General features: G+C 40.6%; 2 protein-coding genes across 2 annotated transcripts; both read left to right on the top strand.

Moving 5' to 3' along the window:
• The first annotated feature begins 1,080 nt into the window (after positions 1-1,080).
• zdhhc7 (zinc finger DHHC-type palmitoyltransferase 7) lies at positions 1,081-13,357 on the top strand. The gene is made up of 8 exons (XM_041041906.1): positions 1,081-1,216; positions 2,507-2,605; positions 7,980-8,330; positions 9,730-9,854; positions 10,048-10,144; positions 10,928-11,009; positions 11,762-11,892; positions 12,216-13,357. The coding sequence occupies exons 3-8, from the start codon at positions 7,986-7,988 to the stop codon at positions 12,396-12,398; spliced, it is 963 nt and encodes a 320-aa protein (XP_040897840.1). The 5' UTR covers positions 1,081-1,216; positions 2,507-2,605; positions 7,980-7,985; the 3' UTR covers positions 12,399-13,357.
• Positions 13,358-16,435: 3,078 nt separating this feature from the next.
• On the top strand, positions 16,436-22,331 carry LOC121180226 (telomeric repeat-binding factor 2-like). Its single transcript, XM_041035487.1, has 13 exons — positions 16,436-16,592; positions 17,701-17,796; positions 18,102-18,229; positions 18,407-18,493; positions 18,576-18,716; positions 18,958-19,079; positions 19,444-19,983; positions 20,558-20,674; positions 20,862-20,984; positions 21,069-21,212; positions 21,543-21,625; positions 21,711-21,754; positions 21,975-22,331. The coding sequence occupies exons 1-13, from the start codon at positions 16,442-16,444 to the stop codon at positions 22,131-22,133; spliced, it is 1,935 nt and encodes a 644-aa protein (XP_040891421.1). The 5' UTR covers positions 16,436-16,441; the 3' UTR covers positions 22,134-22,331.
• The last annotated feature ends 715 nt before the right edge of the window (positions 22,332-23,046 follow it).

Genomic DNA, 23,046 nt, shown 5'->3' on the forward strand with positions numbered 1-23,046 from the left:
TTCAGTCCCCTGATTCAGCCTTTAAGCTGCTTTAGAGGATTGCTGGGTATTTTTTCTCTCCCTCCCTCTAAAACAGACAGCTGATATTGGCTCTGAACCAGAACAGGAGAGGGCAGAAGCCCTGAGCTTTCACTGCGCAGCTGCAGACACAGGGCAGGGAAGGGCCAAGCTGCTTTGTCTTGGCTTTATAATCCACTCTTGAGAGAGACACGTGACAGCAGAGACTGCTGCCAGGAAGGTCCTGCTGCTCCCTGCTGGGGACATGCTACTACAAGAGGGCATCTGTCCCCAGGAGACCATAAGAAACCCTGTCCAGGCCAAGCTAAATATTTCAATGAGTCAGACCGTGTGTTTTTCTCCAGCTGTCAATCCAACAAGTACCTGTTGTGACATCGGTGACTGGACCAGAGGTGTAACACACTTGAATGTTTTAGTTTCATAGAGAGCAGGACAGTAACAGTTTTCCGCTTTGTTGAGTTCCTCGTGCATGGATTTGGGTGAAGTTCAAGGCTGTGGTCGCTGTAGCACTGTCAAGAAGAGTTCACTGGGTTTGGGCTTTTGAGAGAGACTGGGTTCAGATAAGGCAAACCAGAGGACTGTAATATATTCATCCACTTTCTATACCTGCTTGTTCCTCTTTAGTTTGAGTCGCTGGAACAGTTCAAGTACAGGGAAGTATTCATACCACCATCATGTGAGAGAAATGAAACTCAAAGAGAGTTCTAATCACTTGTTTTTATACCATGTGGAAATGAATGAGAATGAATGGCTGATTGGAAAGGTGAAAAAAATATATATCCAGAAACCCTAACCTGTAAGACATACATTTGAAAGTTCGAGGGAATAATTTAAGAAGTTACCTTTTATAATTCCAACAAATAGTGTAGACTTGTGCTGAATTTAGACAATAGCACCCGCGAGTGGAGAACTGAGATTAACGCAGTATAATGGGTGTAATTCTCTGACAAACCACACCGTGGCGCTGTTTAACCAACTATTATTCTGTTCGGACATTTGCGAATGGTGCCGGAGAAACCCGAAGAGAAACCCCGGAAGCTCCGTCGTTACGGGTCGCTATCTGTTTGAGTGATGTGTTGCTGCCGCTGCTGCTGCTGCTGCTGCGGGTACGGCTACGTTGAAGCTGGAGTTTGACTCAAACGGGGCATCACAATGTATTAAGAAGACGTCACCAGCAGGAGAAATTGGGAATATTAAGGTATGTAGTTTAGCTGTCACTCGGGATGCTCAGCTTTTCCACTCGTCGCTCGCATACAGTGTTAGCTTGCTAACCCTGCTAGCTTCCGTCAGTGGCTAGTTAGCAAGCGAGATTTACCAGCCAGTCCGGTTGCATGTGAAGTGTCAGGCTAGCAAGCTGCTGTGCCCGGTGTGTGCTCAGCTGCAGTCACGACCTTTACAGTTATCCCTGAAGCTAAGGGGACACCCAGGTCAGTGCTTACAGCTTCCTGTCGGTCAGGCATAGATTCACTAATACGGAGCATCAACACAGATGGCGGATGATAAATGAGAAGGTGGTGATTTGTGGGCTCGTCGATGCGAGGACGCGTCCTAATCTCAGTCACATCTCGCTAACTAATCTGTCGAGGTGCTTCAGTATGTGGTATGTCTGGTTGGATTTAAGGTTGGACAGCCTTTAATACACTTGATCTCTCCTCACTCACAAAACACGTGAAAATATCAGTAACGATTCAGTGTAGTATCCTACCACAGACCATCATGGATGTTGCTGTTGGTATTAGCATCGACCAGTGTGTTTAGTTTGGCTTCAGAAAGGTGGGAGACAGTCACAGTGGTATTTAAGAACAATCTGGAGGTGGTAGATTTTGTTTGTCAGTATATGTCAGTAGTTGCTGCACGTTCGTGTTACTGCTGCTGTTTGGCCGTTTGCACCTCAGCTACACTGAGGTGGTCAAAACAGTGTGGACAGGTCTGAATTACAACCTCAGAGTCAAGTCAGTAGAAAAAAATCTGAGATCACACTACAGACTACTGGCAGAAAATACTTGCAGTGTCACCACATGGCCATGAATAGCGGGCATGATGGGTGTGTTTCCTAGGAGTGAAAAGAGAACACCACACATCCTCATAGAACCAAACAGGAAGCAAGCATTATGCAAAATATAGCAACGTGTAGTAACTGTTGAGTTTATACATTTCCAATTTATTAAATGTACCTGACTTACCTAAAGATCAGTGCAATGTAATACAGCTGCCGTGCTATGCATCCTTAGTTGTTGGTTCAGCTGTAGTTTGTGATCTTTAACTGTATTGCTATTTATTTAGAGATGTTTCTAATATTTTGTCTGCATTCATAAAATGAATGAAAATGGTTTCTGCAGTCAGTAAACAATGTAACTGTCATGAAAACAGAGCTGTAATAGGCGGCTTTGTTTTTAGTTATTTGTACCTAATGAACTGGCAGTTTAGTGTACGCGAGTTAATCTGAAGTAGTCAAGATTTAACACGTTTTTGTGTCTGTTATTTTCAGGGGGCATCTTACATGACAGTCTACATATGTATTTCATCCTCGATGCTGATCCAGGAGGTATACATCACAGCATGCTATTGTGAAGAGGAAACCTATTAGGTAGGTTGCATCTTTTGTTCCAGTGTTTTCAGAGCAAACAGAGAAAGCAGCTAACCTCGTGTCATCTGTTTAACTTTTGTGCAAAAGCTGGAAGAGTGGCATTCCTCCTGGGAGGCTCTGAGTAGTGAGCAGACTTAAAGTCAGCAAACAGAGACCAGTTACTTGATGAGTCATTTGCAACTCATTTGAACATCTTGAAATTTCTCATCTATAATTTTTTTGTTTGAAAACGAACCTGCCACCTTAAATGCTAATGGTTTATTTACGCTTAAAAACACAATGAAAGAATTGAAAAGGCAAAACTGCCATCAGTCACCAGAAATGGAAAACAAGTCTTCAAAGATTTATGAAAGGGGTGTTGAATAACTTGAGTGAGGACATCAATGTCAGTTTTGACAAATAGCCACTTCAGGTGTGGGACAAATGTTTCATTGAGTAAGGACCTTATGGAATTTGATACAGAGGTTTTTATTTGGTATTATTAGGTGGGATCTTTTTACAGAGGAGGACATAAAAATAACACACGACTTATTAAGTTGTGTCAGTATTTCCACCCAAGGGTGGTTTTTATTTTTTGTGCTTATTCTTCATAATGTTCGTATGAAGAATAAGAACCCTCTTCTTTTCAAGAAGAATTAGCCATTAAGCTGTTACTGGCAATTTGGAAATGTGGCAGTGAAACATAAAATCACTCAGTAAATCACAACCCAGTTCTCAGGCTTTCACTTTTGTTTTATCTTATTGCTTTTTTTTTTGACAGTACACGCTAGTACTGGTTGCTATGACTTATGACTTATGTGATGACTCTGTGATCTGAGCCCGATGACGCTGCGGTGACTTCTGGTTTTGTATGTCAGAGAGGAGAAGTAAAGATAAGGAGAGGGACCAGTGGCTCTTGTGTTGTGCCCTCTGAATGGGAAGGGCAGACAGCTGGACAAGCAGCTGGTGTGGCTTTAATGGACCTGCCTTTCATTGACCACAGAGAAATCAATATACCCTAAACTTGCCAAGAGCGATTGTCTGCCCTCTTAAGAACAATGCTATTTTTATTTATTTATTTATTGTTTCAAAAACAGCATGGCATCAGATGTTGGTGGTGTCAAGTAAACAACACTGTGTGTAACTGAATACACTTGTTAAAAGTCCTATTAACACAGGCGCCCTTTGTCAGACACACAAAAAGCTTCTGGAAATAGCTTTGCTCTTTTCAGGTCCCATTTTTCTGGACGTTACCACAATAATTCTTTACATTTTTATTTAGTAGACTTCATTACAGACTGGAGATAGACAGGAGGTAGGGTTTTGTCCTGGAACTTAAGTCAAAAAATGCTTTCTAGCATTGTGCAGCATTGCTCTTCAGATTCCACTGGCATCAACTTTGTGAACATCAGACTTCAATATAACTTCATCCTGACACACGTAAGACTGGCGGTGTTCTTGTGCACTTGCCATGACTTGTTCCCCACACAGCTCTCGATGATTGTTACTGATTGAGCCTCTTGTCTTGTCTCCAGTATTTCCCAACGAACAAAGATCAAGAATGGGGTTTTTTTTCCTGTCATTGCAACATTCTGCTCGGATTAATTTTAATGATTAGGATATTTACATATATAATGTGTGCTTCATAAATTAATAGCAGAGAATAACGTTATAGCAGTATAACGTTTATAACCTTATAGCAGTAAACTTATAATTAAATAGCATATTTTTAAATTTCTCTGGAGTGTTTTCATGTGGCTCACACACAGCATAGTATTATGCCACTGAGTAATGCAGTGTGGAAGCAGGGTGGGACTCACCAAATGCTATGTCCTAATAAGAATAAGAGGAGGGCAGTGTTTTTCTCTGTCCTTATACCAGTCCTGAGTCCCCACTGAAAGACAAGGTTTGCTTCCAAAAATGTGAGCTTTATAAAATCATCATTCTAACATATGAAGTAGTTTATCTCTAGAAGGGTTTTATTTTGCTAGGCAGGTATGGTAGCCTGATATACTTATATATATATAAAGAAAACAATAATATCAGGTGTCTAATAAAGAAAATGAAATGAAAAAAATGAGTGACATGAAATTAAAAAAAATTCCAGTAATATAGCTTTTTAAAAATCTAGTAACTATTTTGCAAAACTGTGTGTCAGTTTTTCAGATGAGAATTCAACTTTAAAAATACTGCAGTCCTTATCTGCAACACGTCCACATAAATTCCCATCAGCCCCTCCTGGGTATGGGTGTCAGTGAATGTGTTTTCACTCTGTTCAACTGAACACGACGTGCCATTGAGAGGGAATCTCTTTGGCACCAGATTCAAGTTTTCCTGAAACGCCGACCCAGCCGTGACCTCTAGAAATGTTGCTAACAAAAAAATTCCATCAATTGTTTAATCTTATTACAAACGCACACAGATGCAGAGAGTCTGGACTCAGACATTAAAATATTAAGCTTGCATAATTTGTATTAACTGTCGTCCATTTTGTTTTGTTTTGTTTTATTTTGTATAGGCTTTTGCCACTCTGTGTGAAATATTTGTTTCTGTATCAAATAAGTTTTAATTCAAAGCCACTCTCCCTCTGTCTTAGAGCATTCATGCAGCGTAGTCTCAGGGAAGTAATGTGGATTTAAATATCACTAACAGTGATATATCCTGGGACACTTCACACTGGTGTGACACCTGCAACGACAGACATGTACAGGGTTTCTGCAGGGTTCAACCGAGTTTAAGTTAAAAGTAGCTTAAAACCTGTTTCACCATCATACCAAACAAAGTATGAAAATATGTAAGAAAACAAACCTGTAGGGATGATATTGATTATAAAATCAGGTTTTAGTGCTTCCCAATAGTATATAACAGTAGTTCCTAGTGATATAATTAATTAAATGAAGACTGTATAACAAGAAATTTTTTTGAAGTATTCCTCTATTACTTTGAACCAGCTACCATGAAATTACTGTGTAGCCTGAACAGGAAGACATTTTCTGTGGTTTGGGGTTTTAAGCTCCTCAGGCCAAAACCAGCTCATCCCCTCTTTTGGCATTTCAATTTTGAAAGCCATTTCAGTGACACCCACTGACATGGAAAGTTTTTGGATGCAAGCAGAAACAAACAGCAGCGCAGTGTTTAGAAAGCAAGCCTGGTCGGCCAGTCAGCTGAAGACTGACAGCTTAGCTCTGCACCACCCATCTCACAGGAAATGTCTCATTTGATTCAAATGCTTAGCAAAAGGAAGGAGTCATTTTCTTCAACGCACTACAGCAGAGTTCACCAGAGCACTACATCAGCAAATGAAATGAAGCACGTCTACCATACAACATAGGTCAGGTTTGTAGCTTAGTAATGATTAAACAATATAATGGCTGATAAGGTGTCAAAGTGTGTTAAACAGCACTCTTCAATGGAGGGTTGTTCAGCCAGTCACAAATGGGGAGACAACACGTGCATAACAAGTTTTTGTCTTTCCTGTGTGAGATGGTGACCGACTTCAAAAATCTTACTATGTCAATACAGTATCTATTTAGTAATACCTTTTTTCAGTTGCATGCCTTGTCACCCTGTACTGTTAGATACACTGAACCAAACAAATTCTTTAGTCATTAAGGAAAAGCATTGAAACTGATTTAAATACTGCCATGAATCAGACACAGCTGAAATTCTGAGATTCTGAGATATGGGACGACATGTCCTGCATTCTCAGATCGTTGGCCTAGTCTGACATGCGGAGTGCTCTGGACCAGGTTTTCATTAAGGATATCTCTGTACTTTGCACCGCTCAGCTTTCCCTCAACCCTGACCAATCTCTCTGCCCCTGCTGCTGAATAACACCCCCACAGCTTCATCGTTGGGATGTTAGAGGGCAGGTGATGAGCAGTGTCTGTTTTCCTCCAGACATAACACTCAGAATCGAGGCCAAACAGTTCAATCTTTGTTTCAACAGACCAGAGAATCTTGTTTCTCACAGTCTGAGAGCCCCTTAGGTTTTTTTTTGTTTTTTTTTTGCAAACTGCACGTGCCTTTCACTCAGGAGAGGCTCCCATCTGGCCACTCTGCCATAACAAGCCCAGATGGGTGGAGTGCTGCAGTGATGGTTGTCCTTCTGGAAGTTTCTCCTTCCTTCACACAGGATCTCTGGAGCTCAGCCAGAGTGACCATCGGGTTCTCTGTCACCTCTCTTACCAAGGCCCTTCTCCCTCTGATTGCTCAGTTTGGCTGGGCGGCCAGCCCCAGGAAGAGTCCCAGTTGTTCCAAACTTCTTCCATTTAAGAAAAATGGAGGCCACTGTTCTCTTGGGAACCTTCAATGCAGCAGAATTTTTTTGTGGCCTTCCTCAGATATGTTGCTCGACACAATCCTGTCTCTGAGCTCTGCAGGCAGTTCCTTTAACTTCATGGCTTTGTTTTTGCTCTGATATGCACATTCAGCTGTGAGACCTTGTGTGTCCAATCAGTTGGATTTACCAGAGGTGAACTCCAATCAAAGTATAGAAACATCTCAAAGATAATAAAGGGAAACTGTAGGCACCTGAGCTAAATGTAAAGTGTCATATCAAAGGGTCTGAATACTTATGTCAGGTTTTCCTTTTAAATAGATTTGCATACATTTCTAAAATTCTTTTTCCACGTTGTCTTTATGGGGTATTGAGTGTCATTTGATGAGGGAATTAATTTAAACTATTTTAGCATAAGGCTACAACATAACAAAGTCTGAAAGAAGCGACAGGGCCTGAATACTTTCTGAATGCACCCATTTTGATAGAGCCTTGTTTTATTGCTTTGCTTTGTCTCAGTGAGTCACAGTGAAGCCTGCCAGCAGCAGGTAACTGGGTCTACAGATTATTATTAGCCTGTATTCCTCATGCACATGTACCTCAGCTGCCGGATCAGTTTCCTTAAGGGACCGGGGCATCCATTGATTTATCTCAAAGCCACGGACATGGTCTCTCGGGCTGGTCCTGAATGTTCTCTTGTGACCTTGACATGAAAACAGAAGACGAAACCTCCAATGACTCATGTCTGTTGTAAGAACAGCTGCATGGCTCAAAGGGCACGGAGCTGGAGGAGTTGAGTCCAAGGTCGAACCACCCTTCTTTATACCTTTTCTTTGCCCCACTGCAGGGCAGTGCAAGGATGGTGATGTTAGTTGTCTGTACAACGCTTTGGTCTGAGCAAGATGTCTGACGAGTTTCATCACAGTCCTTTTGCTTTAATTCTCTTAATAGCTGTTGTGTTAAATGTCCATCCGTGTACCTTTGTGGCTACAACAGTAGTTGTAAAAACAGTGTGTAATTATGGAAATAATTATTGTATATTTTTACTTTTTTATTGTTGGGAGACAGAGACAGAATCGCTCAGTTCAATTTCCCCTATGTCCCCTCTATTTTTAGGGCAGGATGCAGTCTTCAAACCACCGACTGCGAGATATGGAGCAGCACCACCCGCTGCTGTCGGCAGGTGCAGATGTCGAGACAGGGAGCCTGGCAGCCGGAGTGATGGTTGGGAGTCCCCACGCGGGCCACACCGCAGGGAACCGCACACTGTGGTTCATTCAGGACAGCTGTGGTATGGTGTGTGCAACCATGACCTGGTTCCTGGTGCTGTACGCTGAATTCGTGGTGAACTTTGTCATGCTGCTGCCCGCCAAGAGCTTCTGGTACTCGCTCCTAAATGGGGCCACCTTCAACTCTCTGGCTGTGCTTGCATTGGCCTCACATCTTCGCACCATGTTGACTGACCCGGTAAGGATGTTAAAGAGAGTAAGAGTAGAGCAAACATGGTTGACTTAGAGAGGTTTTTTTTTGTTTCCAAAACAAATACCACAACACAATAAAGGGACTCCATAAACATGAATGCTGTATTTGTAATTAAAATAAACTTTTGGCATTTTGTGTCATCATCTCACATCAATACAAATTTATTGACATGCAATCTGAGTACTTTTATAGATAGACACTTTTTGACAGTGCTTGTTGCAGCACAAGCAGGAAGCACAGACACTTGTAGACACTCGCTGATATAATCTGGGACACTGAGCTGAGGGGCAGTGTGTGAGGGAACGCTGTGTGAGAAAGCTGTGCAGAGCAGCTTACTGAACTGTCTGAGTCTGAGTGTCGTCTGCCACAACAATTTAATTTGCTAATCTGTTAATAGTATTGGGAGTTTTCAGCCAAATATTCCCATTAAATTAAACACCCCAGGATCAAAGTCAGGAACTCTTGGACCTTTTGTATAAGGGTCTCATAATAACTATTGTTTCCATACCCGTCAGAAATGTTTTTAAAAATTTTAGTCAAACAATTTCATTAGTGAAACCTTTTCTCCTCAAAGTTCTGTAAAATCGATGCTGTTTCTTCCATCAGCAGCAGCTTTTTATTTCTCTTGTATGATGTGACACCATGTGATATTTCCAAGCAATCGATGATTTGGTGCATTTGGCACAGTCAAAACTAAGTGCCCCAGGGATTACTCCGCATTGTTACTGATACTTTATGACTAGTCTTGTTGAATTCATGCCACAGGGGGTTTTAGGTCAAATACTGTTAGTGCTGCTGCAGCAACATTGACTCATACTGACTCAGAGAAACTAGATGTCTGATGACAGCTCTGCTGGTGCTTCCTAACCCAACACCCCAGCCTTAACAATTGCTCCATTTAAAGGCCCAAAATAGTACACAGAAGGTTGTGCAGCACTGTGCTAAACTAGGGTTTTTACTAAGTATTGAAGTTCTGAAGTTTATTTGTGTCTTTCATTTTAAGTGGTGGTTTGGTCAGTTGTGATCTACTTAAGTAATGGCTATATTGTAGGTTGCCAGACCAAAGAGATTGCTTAAGTTAAAACATATTGTTTCCCTACATTGTGTCAGTGTGAAGAAATAACCAGTCGAGTCAGTGTTTCCTGAAAATTTGGTTAAAATCAAACATCCAGACCTTCTTAACTTTCAAAGACCAATATTTATTGGACACGTAGTGAGTGTTTTAAGTCTTCACAAGCCTAGAAACTTAAAAAGCTAATGCAAAAATGTGTGTATGCAGTTAAATTGCGGCATGCAGAAAAACACACAGCTTGATTTCTCTAAGCCCATGACATAACGCATTTATTTGTAACTGACAGCATTGGTCTTTGACTGCCTGTCACAGGGTGCAGTTCCTAAGGGCAATGCAACCAAGGAGTACATGGAGAGCTTGCAGCTGAAGCCTGGTGAGGTCATCTACAAGTGCCCAAAGTGCTGCAGTATCAAGCCAGAGAGGGCACACCACTGCAGGTCTGTAAAGCTGCTGTGGGCAGTTTTGCACAGAATTAAATTGTGAAATGCTCCTCCACCACACCTTGTAGCATCCAGAATGTGTTTTTAAAAAAAACATCTATATATACACATATGCAGCAGTATAGTTAGATGGCAGTAGCATTAGCAGTCAGTGTGTCATGTATTAACATCTGCTCTCTCCTGCCTGCAGTATTTGTAAAAGATGCATCCGCAAGATGGATCACCACTGTCCCTGGGTCAATAACTGTGTGGGAGAAAAGAATCAGAGATTCTTTGTTCTTTTCACTGTAAGTACACAGACGTACTCATGGACTAGTCTGCTGAATTTTAACAAGGGAGTGTTGTTAGGATTAGAAATTCATTTCACATGCAGTAATTAATTTAAATCACTAAATGTTCATTATTTATTTATTTATATTTAAAAATAGCATTTGTTTTGAGTCTCATGTACTAGTAAACATTCTTTTAATTGTACAGTTACGTAAATTGCGTCAGACTGGAGGGAAAAAATTTCCAAATTGCTATCCCATGTTGAAAATCATCTCAGTTGCTTGTGTATGATGAAATAACCAGTTGAGGTTCATAACTCAGCAGTGATGCAGTGCACAGCAGACACAGGTCTACGTTAAATGTATTTTTTTTTTTTTGCCATTTACAGCTCTTCTGACAACATCAGCACTTTTTTATGGCTTCATATGCTGACAGGAACTTTTTAGGTGACAGAAACATATATCCATCATGTATGGCTGAGCAGTGCAAGGTCACCTGCACGATTAAACTTTTAGTCTGCTCTCCTTTCAGACTGCCAAAAATAGAGAAGTTAACAGTAAAAATATACATACATACATACATACATACATACATATGTTGCCTGAAATTATAGCTTTTAGAAAAAGTAACTGCAAGTCAAAGGGCTTTAAAGCTCAGCTGCAAACATGAAAGGGAAAAGGCTGCATTACCACAGTATATGCAAACTGACCTGGTGGGATCAGTGGTATGGCTCATCCTTTTTGCCTTTTCTCCATCAGTTTTCCTCACTATCTGCCCCTTTTCTGATCTACTCTCTGCAGATGTACATAGCCTTGATTTCTGCCCATGCCCTGGGCCTCAGTGGAATGCACTTTTTCACCTGTATTAAAGTCCAGTGGAACGGTAAGGCCTCTCTGTCTTCCAGCATCAACTATAACATGAGTTTGAGTGAAAAATACAAACACAGAATGTGACAGAGTCAGAAACACACCTATTTATATAAGTGATTGAAGCTGCTTGAGAGACAGAGCAGAGTGGGGGAAAAAAAGAGATCGTAATCCTGTTGTAAGAACAGCTGCTCTGTACATGTCATTGGAGTTGGAGCAGTGCAATCATCACAGAGCTGCCATTGATCTTTTCCTTGCTCCTTTGAGGTTCTCTCTGTAGGAATGAACCAGAAAATGAAGACGATATTTCAGTGTCAGAACTCCAACTTCTGCTGCCCTCTACAGGACGATATTCTGAATGAGCAAAGTGTACACATCTACCTATATATAGCAATTTTTTCTAAACAATCGAGTATTCCAGGATACAATTACAGGTGCAAAATGGCAGTCAAATTTACACCAGAGCTCATAATTAGTTGCCAACCTTCTTTGTATATAGATTTCATTTTCTAGCTAGTTAGATTTGGGTAATAGCTCTGGGTAGGATGCATTAGAGTTACTATGTGCACATTTTAGAGTATCAGCTTGCATAACTTCACTATTTCAATTTGTCTATTTTGGCTCTTAGGACCTTAAAGGGGAGGAATGTAAGCCTTTGGAATATGTCTTCTTCAAGATGCCCTGTTAATTTAGTTGGTGTTCCATCTGAAATTACAGTTGTTTAGTGCAAAATAAAAAAAACCTTGCTTCCTCTCTTTCTGTGACCAGAGTGCAGCGACTTCTCTCCAGGGGTGTCTGTGCTACTCCTGATCTTCCTCTGTCTCGAAGCCATCCTCTTCCTCACTTTCACAGCCGTAATGTTTGGTACGCAGATCCACTCCATCTGCAATGACGAGACGGTCAGTATCCAATACACCACACAAGCTTTGTTCCACTCAGCAAGTTGTGTGTGTGGCAGTGAGGGTCACTGTAAGATGAGGGTGTGTAAAAAATATAAGACAAAGGAACCGGAGTCTTGATTAATGCCTTTGGCTCTTGAAGGATATATAATATGTAGTTAGTTTAATCCAATACTTTGTTTTCTCAAATGAGGAAACAGTATCAACAAAGTGAGACAAACAAAGTGAGGTTTACTCTCAGGTTTCTTACCAAGCCGGTGAGCCCAAGCAAACGTGTAACTTGAGGAGTCTTTCATTTATGGACGGGTTTGAATGTCTTGCAGGAGATTGAACGTCTTAAAAACGAGAAGCCCACGTGGGAGCGTCGCATGAGATGGGACGGAATGAAAGCTGTGTTTGGGGGTCCGCCCTCTCTGCTATGGTGCAATCCGTTCACAGGCCTGCGTCTGCGGCGCCTGTTGCTGTTGACCCACGGTCGCCGCAGCGGGTCTGAGTTTTCTGTCTGAGAGCAGGGCAGACTGATGCAGCTCACCAACACTTGACCGTCTCTAAAGCAAGACTTCCTGTATGCCCTCCTTGGCAGGGACAAAGGTGGACCTCTGCTCCCTGAGCCTGTCGTTCAGGTGTGGGTGACACGGGGACTGGCTGCCCCAGTGGGGACCCCAGTGCATCAATCAGCCACCACTGAAAGTTTGTATTCTCACTCGTACATGCTGATGTAGACCCAACATCTTTGGTCTGCACGAGTATGCTGAATAACTGGAAATTTGTCTTTAACATGAGCAGTTGTTTGGTTTGTTTGTGTTTTTAAGTAAAGCATGCAGTATGTAACTCAAGTGAGTCATTTATCCCTCGTGAGAATCACCCAAGGTGCTGTTTGGACTCAACTAATGCACCATCAGTTCACGACTTCAGCAGTTTGTTTTCTCTGCTGCGCACATGAGATTCAAGATTAGTGTTTGAAATCTTTTTTTTTTTTTTTTTTGAGGGGAGATGAGCAACATATCTTTCATCATCACTGGACCCAGACAAGTGAATCTAAATGGGGAAATGCTTGAAACTGTTGTGCTGGAAACCAGACAAGGGAATCACAGTGGAGGACAAGCACTGTTCACATGGCTCTTGAGAAAAAGCCTGGATAGGGAGCACAGTGGACATCAGAAATGGAACTGTGCTGCCTTGATTTGCATGTATGACAGCTCAATCAGTCGGCATCTCAGCCAGAAAATGAGGCTTTCACTATCTTCAAATGAATGAACAGGCTACTGTGAACACAAGCCTCATTCTTATTCAAGAGGACTGAGTGGCTTTTCCTATCTGTTCGTCTCTTTTGTTGTGATTTTCTTGCCTTGGGCTGAAATTGTTCATTCTTTAGGTAACTCAAACCAGTATAAATTAATTTGTCCTGTTTTTTTAAAAAAAAAAAAAAGAAAAAGAAAAAACTTTTAATTTTCATCACCCTGACCACTCCTCAACAGCTGACCATAATGACTCACTGGAGATGACTGCTGTTATTCTGAATTTTCATTTGGGGGGAAAAAAAAATCTCACAGTTTTGTGTCAGTCATAAGTGGGTGTTCATGAATTTGCAATTGCACCACTCCTACATGCTGCTCCACGTCTCATTCTCGACAACCCATCAGTGGCCCACAGACCACCAATAAGCCTCCCTGTGTTTTCATAATGAAGTGATTCAGGTTGAACAACTTGGCTGCTGGAAAGACCGAATGTTATTAAGTTCAAATTGTTTTTCTCACACAGTTTTTCTCTGTGTGGGAAAACTGGAGGCTACTTCTGTGTATAGTAGAAATCCATATGCAAAAACAGTTGGATAAGACTTCATAGCATTTAAACCATGGAAAACAACCTTACAAACTCCCCGAGACAGAGCCAAGTCTCAGACGTGCCGGCTTTGCATGCTCCTTGGCCACCAAGTGGTACAACGTTTTGAAAAGGAGAATTTAAAATACTAGTACAACCTCCTCTGGCTCGTTGTGAGCTCATTCTGATCTACAGAGCCAAGCTCTATTGTGCAGCCAGCCTGTGGAATTGTAAAGGAACTGCTTTGCTGAAAGAGGCTGAGGTACTAGGCTCATTATACAAGCTTTAATACTGAACAAAGTCTCGGGGAGCTCAGCAGATGCTTGCGAGGCCTTTCCTACTTCACTCCAGAAATGTCAGGCCTCTAACATCTAGTGGCAGAACAGATACTTTCCCAGTGTTATTAGAACACTACTCCATGCCTTTAAAATCATTCAGTCAAGTGAATTTATCAGTTTGAAAGATTTTGTTATTATTGCCATATTTATGAACGTGTTTCCTCACTTTGTGACAACTATGTCTCCTATTTTTACTCTGCATAAGTAATGGGCCTGTATGCACTGGATGAATGTGGCTTTTTGAATCTAGAGTTCGAGATTTAAAGTCAAGCCCTGGCTGGTAGTGTTGTCAAATCTAGATTCTCAAAGTCTCATTTTTTTTATTTTTTTATTTTTTTTTTTGGCGTGCTGGACAATATACTGCTGTTTGTTCTCATCTGTGGTTGTCAAGAGAAGGAACTCTGTCTCCACTGTTTACACTAAATGATGATATCTGATGCTCTCTGGCTACGATGTTTTAAGACACATGCTGTCATTAGAATGTAAAACTTATCTATTTTGGGACTAAGGGACACAGCACTTAAAGCTAACTCATATCAGGGTAATTTATTAATGCTGGCCTCTTATTTCTCATTTTATTCTGCTAGACTGCGTCACCTCAGCAACAACTTCCTGGTTCAGTGCTGGGAGAATATCACTCTTATTTCATTCTCACTGTACTTTTTTAATGTATGAGTAGCAAAGTGAAAACAAGTCAAGTTAAGCCAAACACATGGCGTGTCCATAAAAATCATAGGCATAAGACAGATTGTATTGTATTGTAAGACTTTTCAGAAAACAACAGGAAAATTTGTACTGTTTAGTTTTGCAGATGCACAAATATCGTACTAATCAAGCAACAGCCTTTGTTTAAAAAAATAGTTGCAGGTATTAGTGATAAAATGATATCTGGAGCCAACGAGAGGCCTAGAATCCAATAAACACAAAATACCGTTAGAGTACAAGTAAATATCTGAAGCAGGACTTGAGCTAACAGTATGCAGGACTAATACACTGCTAAACTTTATATTGTACTTGTAGCAGAATATCAGAGCTAATCATGGATTCACAAATCTTATGCATTGACTGGTATAAATATATATGACTATTTCACAATAAGATCCTGCTTCATGACCAAACTCAGAAGCTGTAATCATAATGTCTTAAATTGGGATTCTGTTACAGGGTATGTAGGTTTACATTCAGCAATAGAATCAACGAATGATGATTTTTAAAGGTTTATACCGGTAAATGTATTTTGAGCCTTTCTCCCCTTTCTGCTGTATGACCATGGAAAACAACAATCAGCGTGGAGAGAGAATTGTATGATGTGCAAACCAATATAACACTATTCTGTCAAAGGTTTTTCTCACACTAATTGGGGATTTGTGCAGAAAATCAAAGATAAAGAGTGTTTTGTGATGTATAGTATTGATTCTTAGCAGGCTGGATGTTTAATCACAGATTTACCGATAACATTGCCATGAAAAGTTGAGAAAGGTTTTATTTCCTACTCTCCCAAGAGAACATTTCTTCAAGAACAAAACTCCTTCAGCTTTATAAGCAAATTATAAAGGTTACTATTAACAATATATAAATGGAATGTTTTATTCGAACTTTTTTTTTAAAATTAATGTGTCATAATCTTATACTGTCTTCTATCTTTAATGTCATTCTTTTGCATAATAAACTTGATTAAATTAAAGTCAAATTGTGACTGATTTGTCAGTAACAACGCAATTACTTTCTTTCTACTCATGTGCTTTGTGCTGCGGAGTAGATGTCAGATTGGTGAGTTAGATAAGTTGGATGGGCTTGCCATAGATCTTTGTATCGCTTTAAACTGAGATACCACAAGATGCGGAAGAGATTAACTGAAACTGGGGAACTGGAGAAAACGGCTGCTGCAGGATCAAAGAAACAAAATCCACTGGTTGTGAGTTTTTCATGTCAGCCTGCTGACAAAATGCAGGAATCCCTCTCTGCACCTCCCCCAGGAAACAGACAGACACAGACATGTTAATGAGTGGGTTGTGTGAAATATCACAAAAAGTGTGTGAAAATATAAACAATCAATTCAACACCAGAGAGCTGAAGTGAAAACATGAAGTGTTTGTGAGCATATTACAGCACTTTGCCAGTCTGCACAGTTGGCAGTGGTTAGTGGACGAATCTTACCAGATACCAAAAACCTGCCAGATATAAATAATAATATAAATCAAGTTAAACTTCAGCACAAAGTAGAAATAAACAACCGAAACCTTTGAAAAGAAATTATTTTAAAAAGTCACAGTATTAGCGACACTCCCTTCCGCCCAGTGGGTGGCAGTATAATGTTTTCTTCTGCTGCTGTCCCCGCCTTCACCGAGAAAGCCTGAGCGTCCTGTCGCTTCCGCTGACTTGTTGTGAGTATGGCGGCAACGGAAACTGTAAACAGTCAGCAGACTGATTACGAGAGTATCGTCAACCGCTGGTTAGTGGATTATTATTTCTTTCTGGCTGTGGATGCGTTTAAAAAGGAGCGATACGATGACTTCTGTGGTATCAGAGATGTACTTAACAGTAAGTAAATAACTGCCTTCACCTTGTTTAACTAGCTCCTGTGTTCGACCAACTTTGGCGTTACAGGACTGTTTTATTTACTTTCAGCTTACTGTCTTAAAAAGTGTCTCTTACCTGTTCTGAATTGTGCTTTATGTCCTTCTTGTCACCGACAGTGTTACTGTTTTTGAGGTAGCATGCATTGGGTCGGACTAAGTGGACACAGCCTGGCCGTAGAAACAGGCCGTTACAGGGAGGCCAGGCTGTGTCCCCTGTCACTTTGTCCTCAAAGAGAGGCTGAGACAGAATCTCACTTATGTACAGAATTAGCTGCAAAATATGTTGACTGTTGTTATACACGAAGACAAACAAGGGGAGTAGTAAATGTTTACGTGATTACCACAGACTGATTATTTATATAACTGCCCATGTTATTCTATGTCCTTCCATACATTTTGAACAGCTTTTCTGTCCTCTCTGGCTCTGAGCTGAGTTGAATTGTTACTGAATGCTTTTTATCACATCGTATTTGATATGATAATTGATATTTGCGTATTGTTGTATAGTAATTGCTAATCATCTGTCAAAGTTAACACTTTATTGTACTGCTTTGGCAATATAGGTGTCTGATCTGTCATGCCAATAAAGCTAATTTGAATTTTAATAACAGATTAAAACAAAGTATGGTGAAACTCTATGGTTGTGCTTTATTAGGGAAGCTTTATCATGTTTGTTAATAGTATGCAATTTGTGTATTACGCTTGCAACATAGCAAGAGCTGACCCTAAAGTTACATTTAATTTTAATGGTATTCAGTTTTGCAGACTAACAACAAGACTTTCAAAGGAGATATCATCGGACTGGATCCTTAAACATTTCGTGTAGCCTAGACTTTTTCATAATACACAGTATGTAGTCATGTGAACATTTAATTAATGAACACTTTAGGGGAGGGACATTCACCAAGGACCTCCCAGGTCCATGGTGAGTTGATCCTGGATCTTCTGTGAAGAAATTGATCGAAATGAAGACCATAGCGTGTGGAGCCAGTTATGAATGTAAATAATTTACTTCTGTTTGAACATGAATTGTACGAGAAATGACAGACTTATTCATTGTCTTATTGCAGGTGTCTTGCCCCGCCCTTTGCAGTCCACCGATGTCCTGCCAACAAAGATTCTGGTACTACAGTTTCTCTCCAGGATAAATGAGGGTGAACGTCTTGGTGAGATCAGTGTTAATTCTGTCACTGTGGCACATCAGCTCAGTAACAATGTGTATTTTTGGGAGTTTAATTTAGCTGCATCTCTGTACCATTTTTTATCTGCGCATAGAAGAAAACAATAAGATAGGCCCATGGCAAAATGTAGAAATGTAAGCGTAATATTTAAGCCTGAGCACCTGAAAAATTTGAAAATTCACAATGACACAGATGAGTTTTGTTTGACCCATGTAAGTTATATCACATACAAAAATACTTAGACCAAGTATGGTGAGAAAATATAAGCATTGCTTTGTCTTTGCCTACAGACGTGTACTTTGAGTCTGACCAGTCGATAACTCCTCTGGAATCAGCTTTAAAGTTGCTGGAGAAGATGAGCCAGGGCTGCAATATTCCACAGGACTATGATAATGTATGCACTTCAGTTAGAGAGATGGTCAGTATTTCTCTTATTTTATTTTATTTAAATTCATGTTCTGCACTGGTTCAGCTGCTACATTCACTTTATACAAAGGCATCCAAATACCCTTCCTTGATAAATCAAAAGCTACACCGTGTGTGTGTATGTGTTTGCTTTCACAAAGATTTCATTCAACAATTTTTTTTTTTTTAGATGGTGGGGATTTTAATTAAGAACAATGAATTTGCCAAAGCAAAAGAGGTGCTGAACAAATACTTTCCCAAACCAATGGTTGGCAAGGTGAGTTCAGCTACTAAGTGAACATCATGTGTGCATATCATGTTTTTCACATTACTGAGCTTCTGTTTTCTCTGTGCCCTAGAAAGCTGTGTTCATGGGTCTGATCAGTAAAAAGAGTAAAATGCACAAAGTCATTGAGCAAGTCGACTTCCGCCAGTTCAGGGAAGAGATGTTGGCCTTTTGCCAGAGGCTCTGCCCAGTTGGTGTTCCCTTTCTGCACAAGGTATGTGGGTGTGTATTAATCATAAGATAAAGGTTCATTGGATTGAAACACTGGGTTTTTTTGTGAGCTTTCTTAATGTCTAAAGTTTCCTTAAGACTTTCGTGAATTCAATAAGAAACCCTTGCCTGTGATGACTTCAGCATTTACTCAGCCAATACACAGATATGACATTGTGATTTACTGGTTAAGTACATATCTTTATATTTATTTGTTTTGTTTCTGATTTGTGTATGCATCCTAGGCTGCACAACAGCTTAATGAAAAACTAACAGAGCAAGACAACAAGGCAGCGACACCTGATGAGCAAGAGGAACCTGGCCCATCCTGTAGCCTACAAATAAACACCGCCCTGTTTGTTCCATGGTAGGTGCTTTCTCCCTCTCTGCTCATTGTTACTTTTAAAACACAAAATTGCCAGATAAGACTGGCTAATTCACATAATGTCATACATCACACTTGGTCTCTACTAGTGTCATAACTGGGATGCATCACCGTGGCTGTAGAAGGGCCACTGTGATGTTTTCAAATCTGACACAAACATTTACGCTGTGTTGTGTTTCCAGATCTTTTCTCCACTTCCTCTCTCTGCCATGTCTGCCATCACTGGAAAAGATTACAACAAACAACAATAATTTCCCAAAAATAATCCTTCTGTTTTTTTGGGCCTAAATAACTATCTATCCATCTATCTATACGTTCTTTTTCTTGTCTCTATCATATCTTCCAGTCAACATACAACTATCCAGAGAACCAGGCTGGAGGCAGCCTACCAGGCTTTGGCCGCAGGTTCACACGAAAGAACATTTGCTCAGCTTGAGGAAGAGGTGGAGAGAGAGGAGCAGGTGGTAAATGAAGACCTTTCCCTGCGCCTCTCACCTTCTCCCAGGAGGGACTCCAATGAGGACTCAGAGCAAGACGGGCTGTTTCAGAGAGACTCGGGCAGCCCGATGGAGGCTTCCCCAGCAGACCAACCACCACAAACAGATGCGGCCTGTCAAACACAGGCAGGTTCACTCTCAAAGACACCCTCAGTGCAGAGGAACAGGCGGATTTACACTGTGGCACGACTGGTGGTCGAACCGGACAGTCAGACGAGCTCGCAGTGCTCAGCGGCTTCTCAGGAGCTGGAGACTGAAGCCAGAGCAGAAGACCCACCGCAGGCACCGACTGTATCCAGTAAACAAGACCCACAGAGCCCACTAACAGACAGTGAGGTTACCAAACCCTCACGGAAGCACCGCAAACGAACCAGCAAAAAAGGCAGCAGGTAAACAAAGAAACAAAAAAGAAAAAAACACATTTTAGGGGATGCTCTGATCATCAGTGGCAGACAGAATAATATGTCTCCATCACACAGACCTGATCTTGTGTAGCCTCATAATTAGTCGTGACAGTTTTGACTCTAGTGGCATCTCAAGATGTAGCTATGTTGGCAGTATCTTTGTGCCACTATTGTCTGAGGACTTTAGGCTGAGCATGTTACAATCTACCAGATAGTTTTCCCATGTGCAAGGTGTCTCAAAGTACAACTACATGTCATGATATGTGCACTCAAAATAATGTCAGCTCTGAAATAAATAAGTAGTATGATGGCAGAATTCATTAAGATTTTGTAGTAGTAAGCTTTTCAGGAATCAATATTATCGGTATCGTGTCACTTGATTCTATTGATAGTGGATTTTTCCAATCGTATGTTCCAAGCACAAACAGTAATTTATTTTTTACGTAGATTCTAATGATGCAGATTGTGTATTTCTATGGACAAATATATTTGTCAATAGAGATGTGGTCCTGTGTTCCTCAGTGAGAGTATGGCACTAAAACACTGCTTTGTCATGCAGAGCCTCAACTAGTTTGGCAGAGTTGTCAACAGACAGTGAGGAGGACCCTCCTGACTCTGTGGCCAACAGGCACATTTGTGTGGGAAAACAGCGTAACCAGACCAAGAGATCACTCAGGTAAGTTCAAATGCACAAGATCACCTCACACAGGACTAACTGCCATAAAATTCGTTAACTTAACTACCTTGACATTTTGAAAACACAGCTATTGAATTTAACTAATTTAAGACGATGATCAGTTTTGTTGAAACAGATCTTTCTTGTTCTGGATTATTTTTGACTTGACTCAACTCTCTTCATGCAGAAACTCCACCAAGTCAAAACAGTTGTCATCAGACTGTGAGGAAGACCCACAGGAGTCCTCGACCTCCTTCAGAACCCCAGTGCGGAGAACTCAGAAACAACTGACCAGCGATCCTCCCAGCAAGCAAGTCCAAATACAGTTCCATTCATTAAATTATCAGTATGTTAGTTTATGATTCAGAGATTGACAGCAACTTCATTTATACAGTGATCCAGGTAGTGCGGATGATGTCCGTGTCATAGACTCTTCGATGGACAGCTCGCCCAGTCTGGCCTCTCACCCACCCGTCCCTCAGACAAGCTCCACTCCACATAGGGACTCTGCTCAGGACAAAATTTCTCATTCAAAATGGTTAGTGAAGATTACATCAGCAGCTTTTGTGAAAAAAGGATTGACTCACTTGTTGTGAATGAATCCTAGCTTACTGTAAAAAATAAATGTTTGAAAAGAATGAGGAAAACAGTTTAAAAAGTAAAAAAAAATAAAAAAATTAATTAGTCACCTTTTTCCAAATTCACATAATTGAGGTATGTGCTTGTGTCCCTCCTGGCACTGATTTTGGTGTCTAAACACCACACAAAAGCGACATATTTTAAATTGATTAACTGGAACGAAATGAATGGATGACAGTTATTGATCAGGCTGCTAAACAGCTAAAATAAACCCTGCTCTTATTCACAGGAAACAACTGTACAATAATGCAAAGGAGAGCAAGGAAAGATGGAGCGATGAGGAGTCATATTTCACCTCCAGAAAGAAAAGCGGTAATTTTCCATCACATATCTTCTTCACATTCATTCTGTCTAAATCTGGCTGCTAATGCTGTAAAATATTTTGTTTTTCCCAAAGGATCGAATGAGAGCACCATTTCAAATTCAGGCCCCAGTAAGAGGGTAAGCATACCAAGACATGCATTTGTAATGTTACAGATTTTTTTTGTTTTGTTTTTTTTTTTGTCCACTCTAGTGTTCAAAAAGTTGATGTGTTGCAGCCGGCCTGCTTCTGAAGTTACTTAAGTTACCATGACAAAAATAAAACAAAGCGCTGTTACTTCTTTTGGACATGTGTGTCACATCAGCAAAAAGGCAACCACGTGTTTCTGTTGTGTTGCAGAAGTGGACTGAAAGTGAGACGCAGAAGTTGAAAGAAGGGGTCAAAGAATTTGGAGAGGGGAACTGGAGTAAGATAAAGGCATATTACGCCTTCAGTGGTCGAACAAATGTCAACCTCAAGGACAGATGGAGAACACTGAAGAAGTTAAACATGGTCTGAGCAGGTTCAGGTCATGTTCAAGTGGAGTGCAATGGACTTCACTTTCTTTGATGAAATTTTGTTTTCAGAGGAATATGGGTTATTCCTCTACTTCAGAGGTATTTTTTCTAATGTTTTCTACATCAATAATGTTAGTATTGTATGTATTGTAAAGGTTCATAGGACTTTCTAGTTCAATAAATTTTCAGGGCTCAATTTGGAAGATTAGTTGTCTCTTTGTTATAAAAGCCGCAATGGTGTCGGGAATGCGAGACTGTAGACTGCGGATTAGCGGTATCCCAGACTGAGTCAGTACAGGTGAATTTTAGGGATATCACTGGGTTTGAAAGTTGTAAATAAAAGGGGGGATGGCACAGTTCATTTGCTGCGGCATCTTCATGTGACTGTCTTCATTCCCAAGGAATGAACTAATGAAAATAATTTATTGGTGAACAAAGTTTAATCTGTTTGGCAGAGTATGATGCAAAGATACCCTGATTTAACCTTAGTATATACGGTATTATTAACTAATGGATGCATTCAGTTCAGGGGTGAAATTGTTAGATGAAATAGCACTGAAGGCCACACCTCGGCACTTCTAAAACCTCAGTGAGGTGTATGCTCTTGTGTGAAGCGTATTGGCCATCGTATGCTTGCTCTCAAGTTTCAATCATGTGAGCAGTACAGCATTGTAGTTAGAAGACATGTTATGAAGTGGGATGTGGAGTATCACAAAAAAGTACACGAAAATATAAACATGGGCAACAAATTCATGTAATGAAAACATACAGTGTTTAAGAGGATGTTACAGGAACATGAGAGTGCATATGAGAGCTGGCAGTGTGAACAAAACTTGCTTAGAAATAAAAACTTTCTAGACAAAATCAAGTTAGAAGTCATCAAAAAGGAGAAATAAACACCCAAAACCGCAGAG

The sequence above is a fragment of the Toxotes jaculatrix genome, chromosome 1 (assembly GCF_017976425.1).
Source record: "Toxotes jaculatrix isolate fToxJac2 chromosome 1, fToxJac2.pri, whole genome shotgun sequence".
In the NCBI taxonomy this organism is placed as follows: domain Eukaryota; kingdom Metazoa; phylum Chordata; class Actinopteri; family Toxotidae; genus Toxotes; species Toxotes jaculatrix.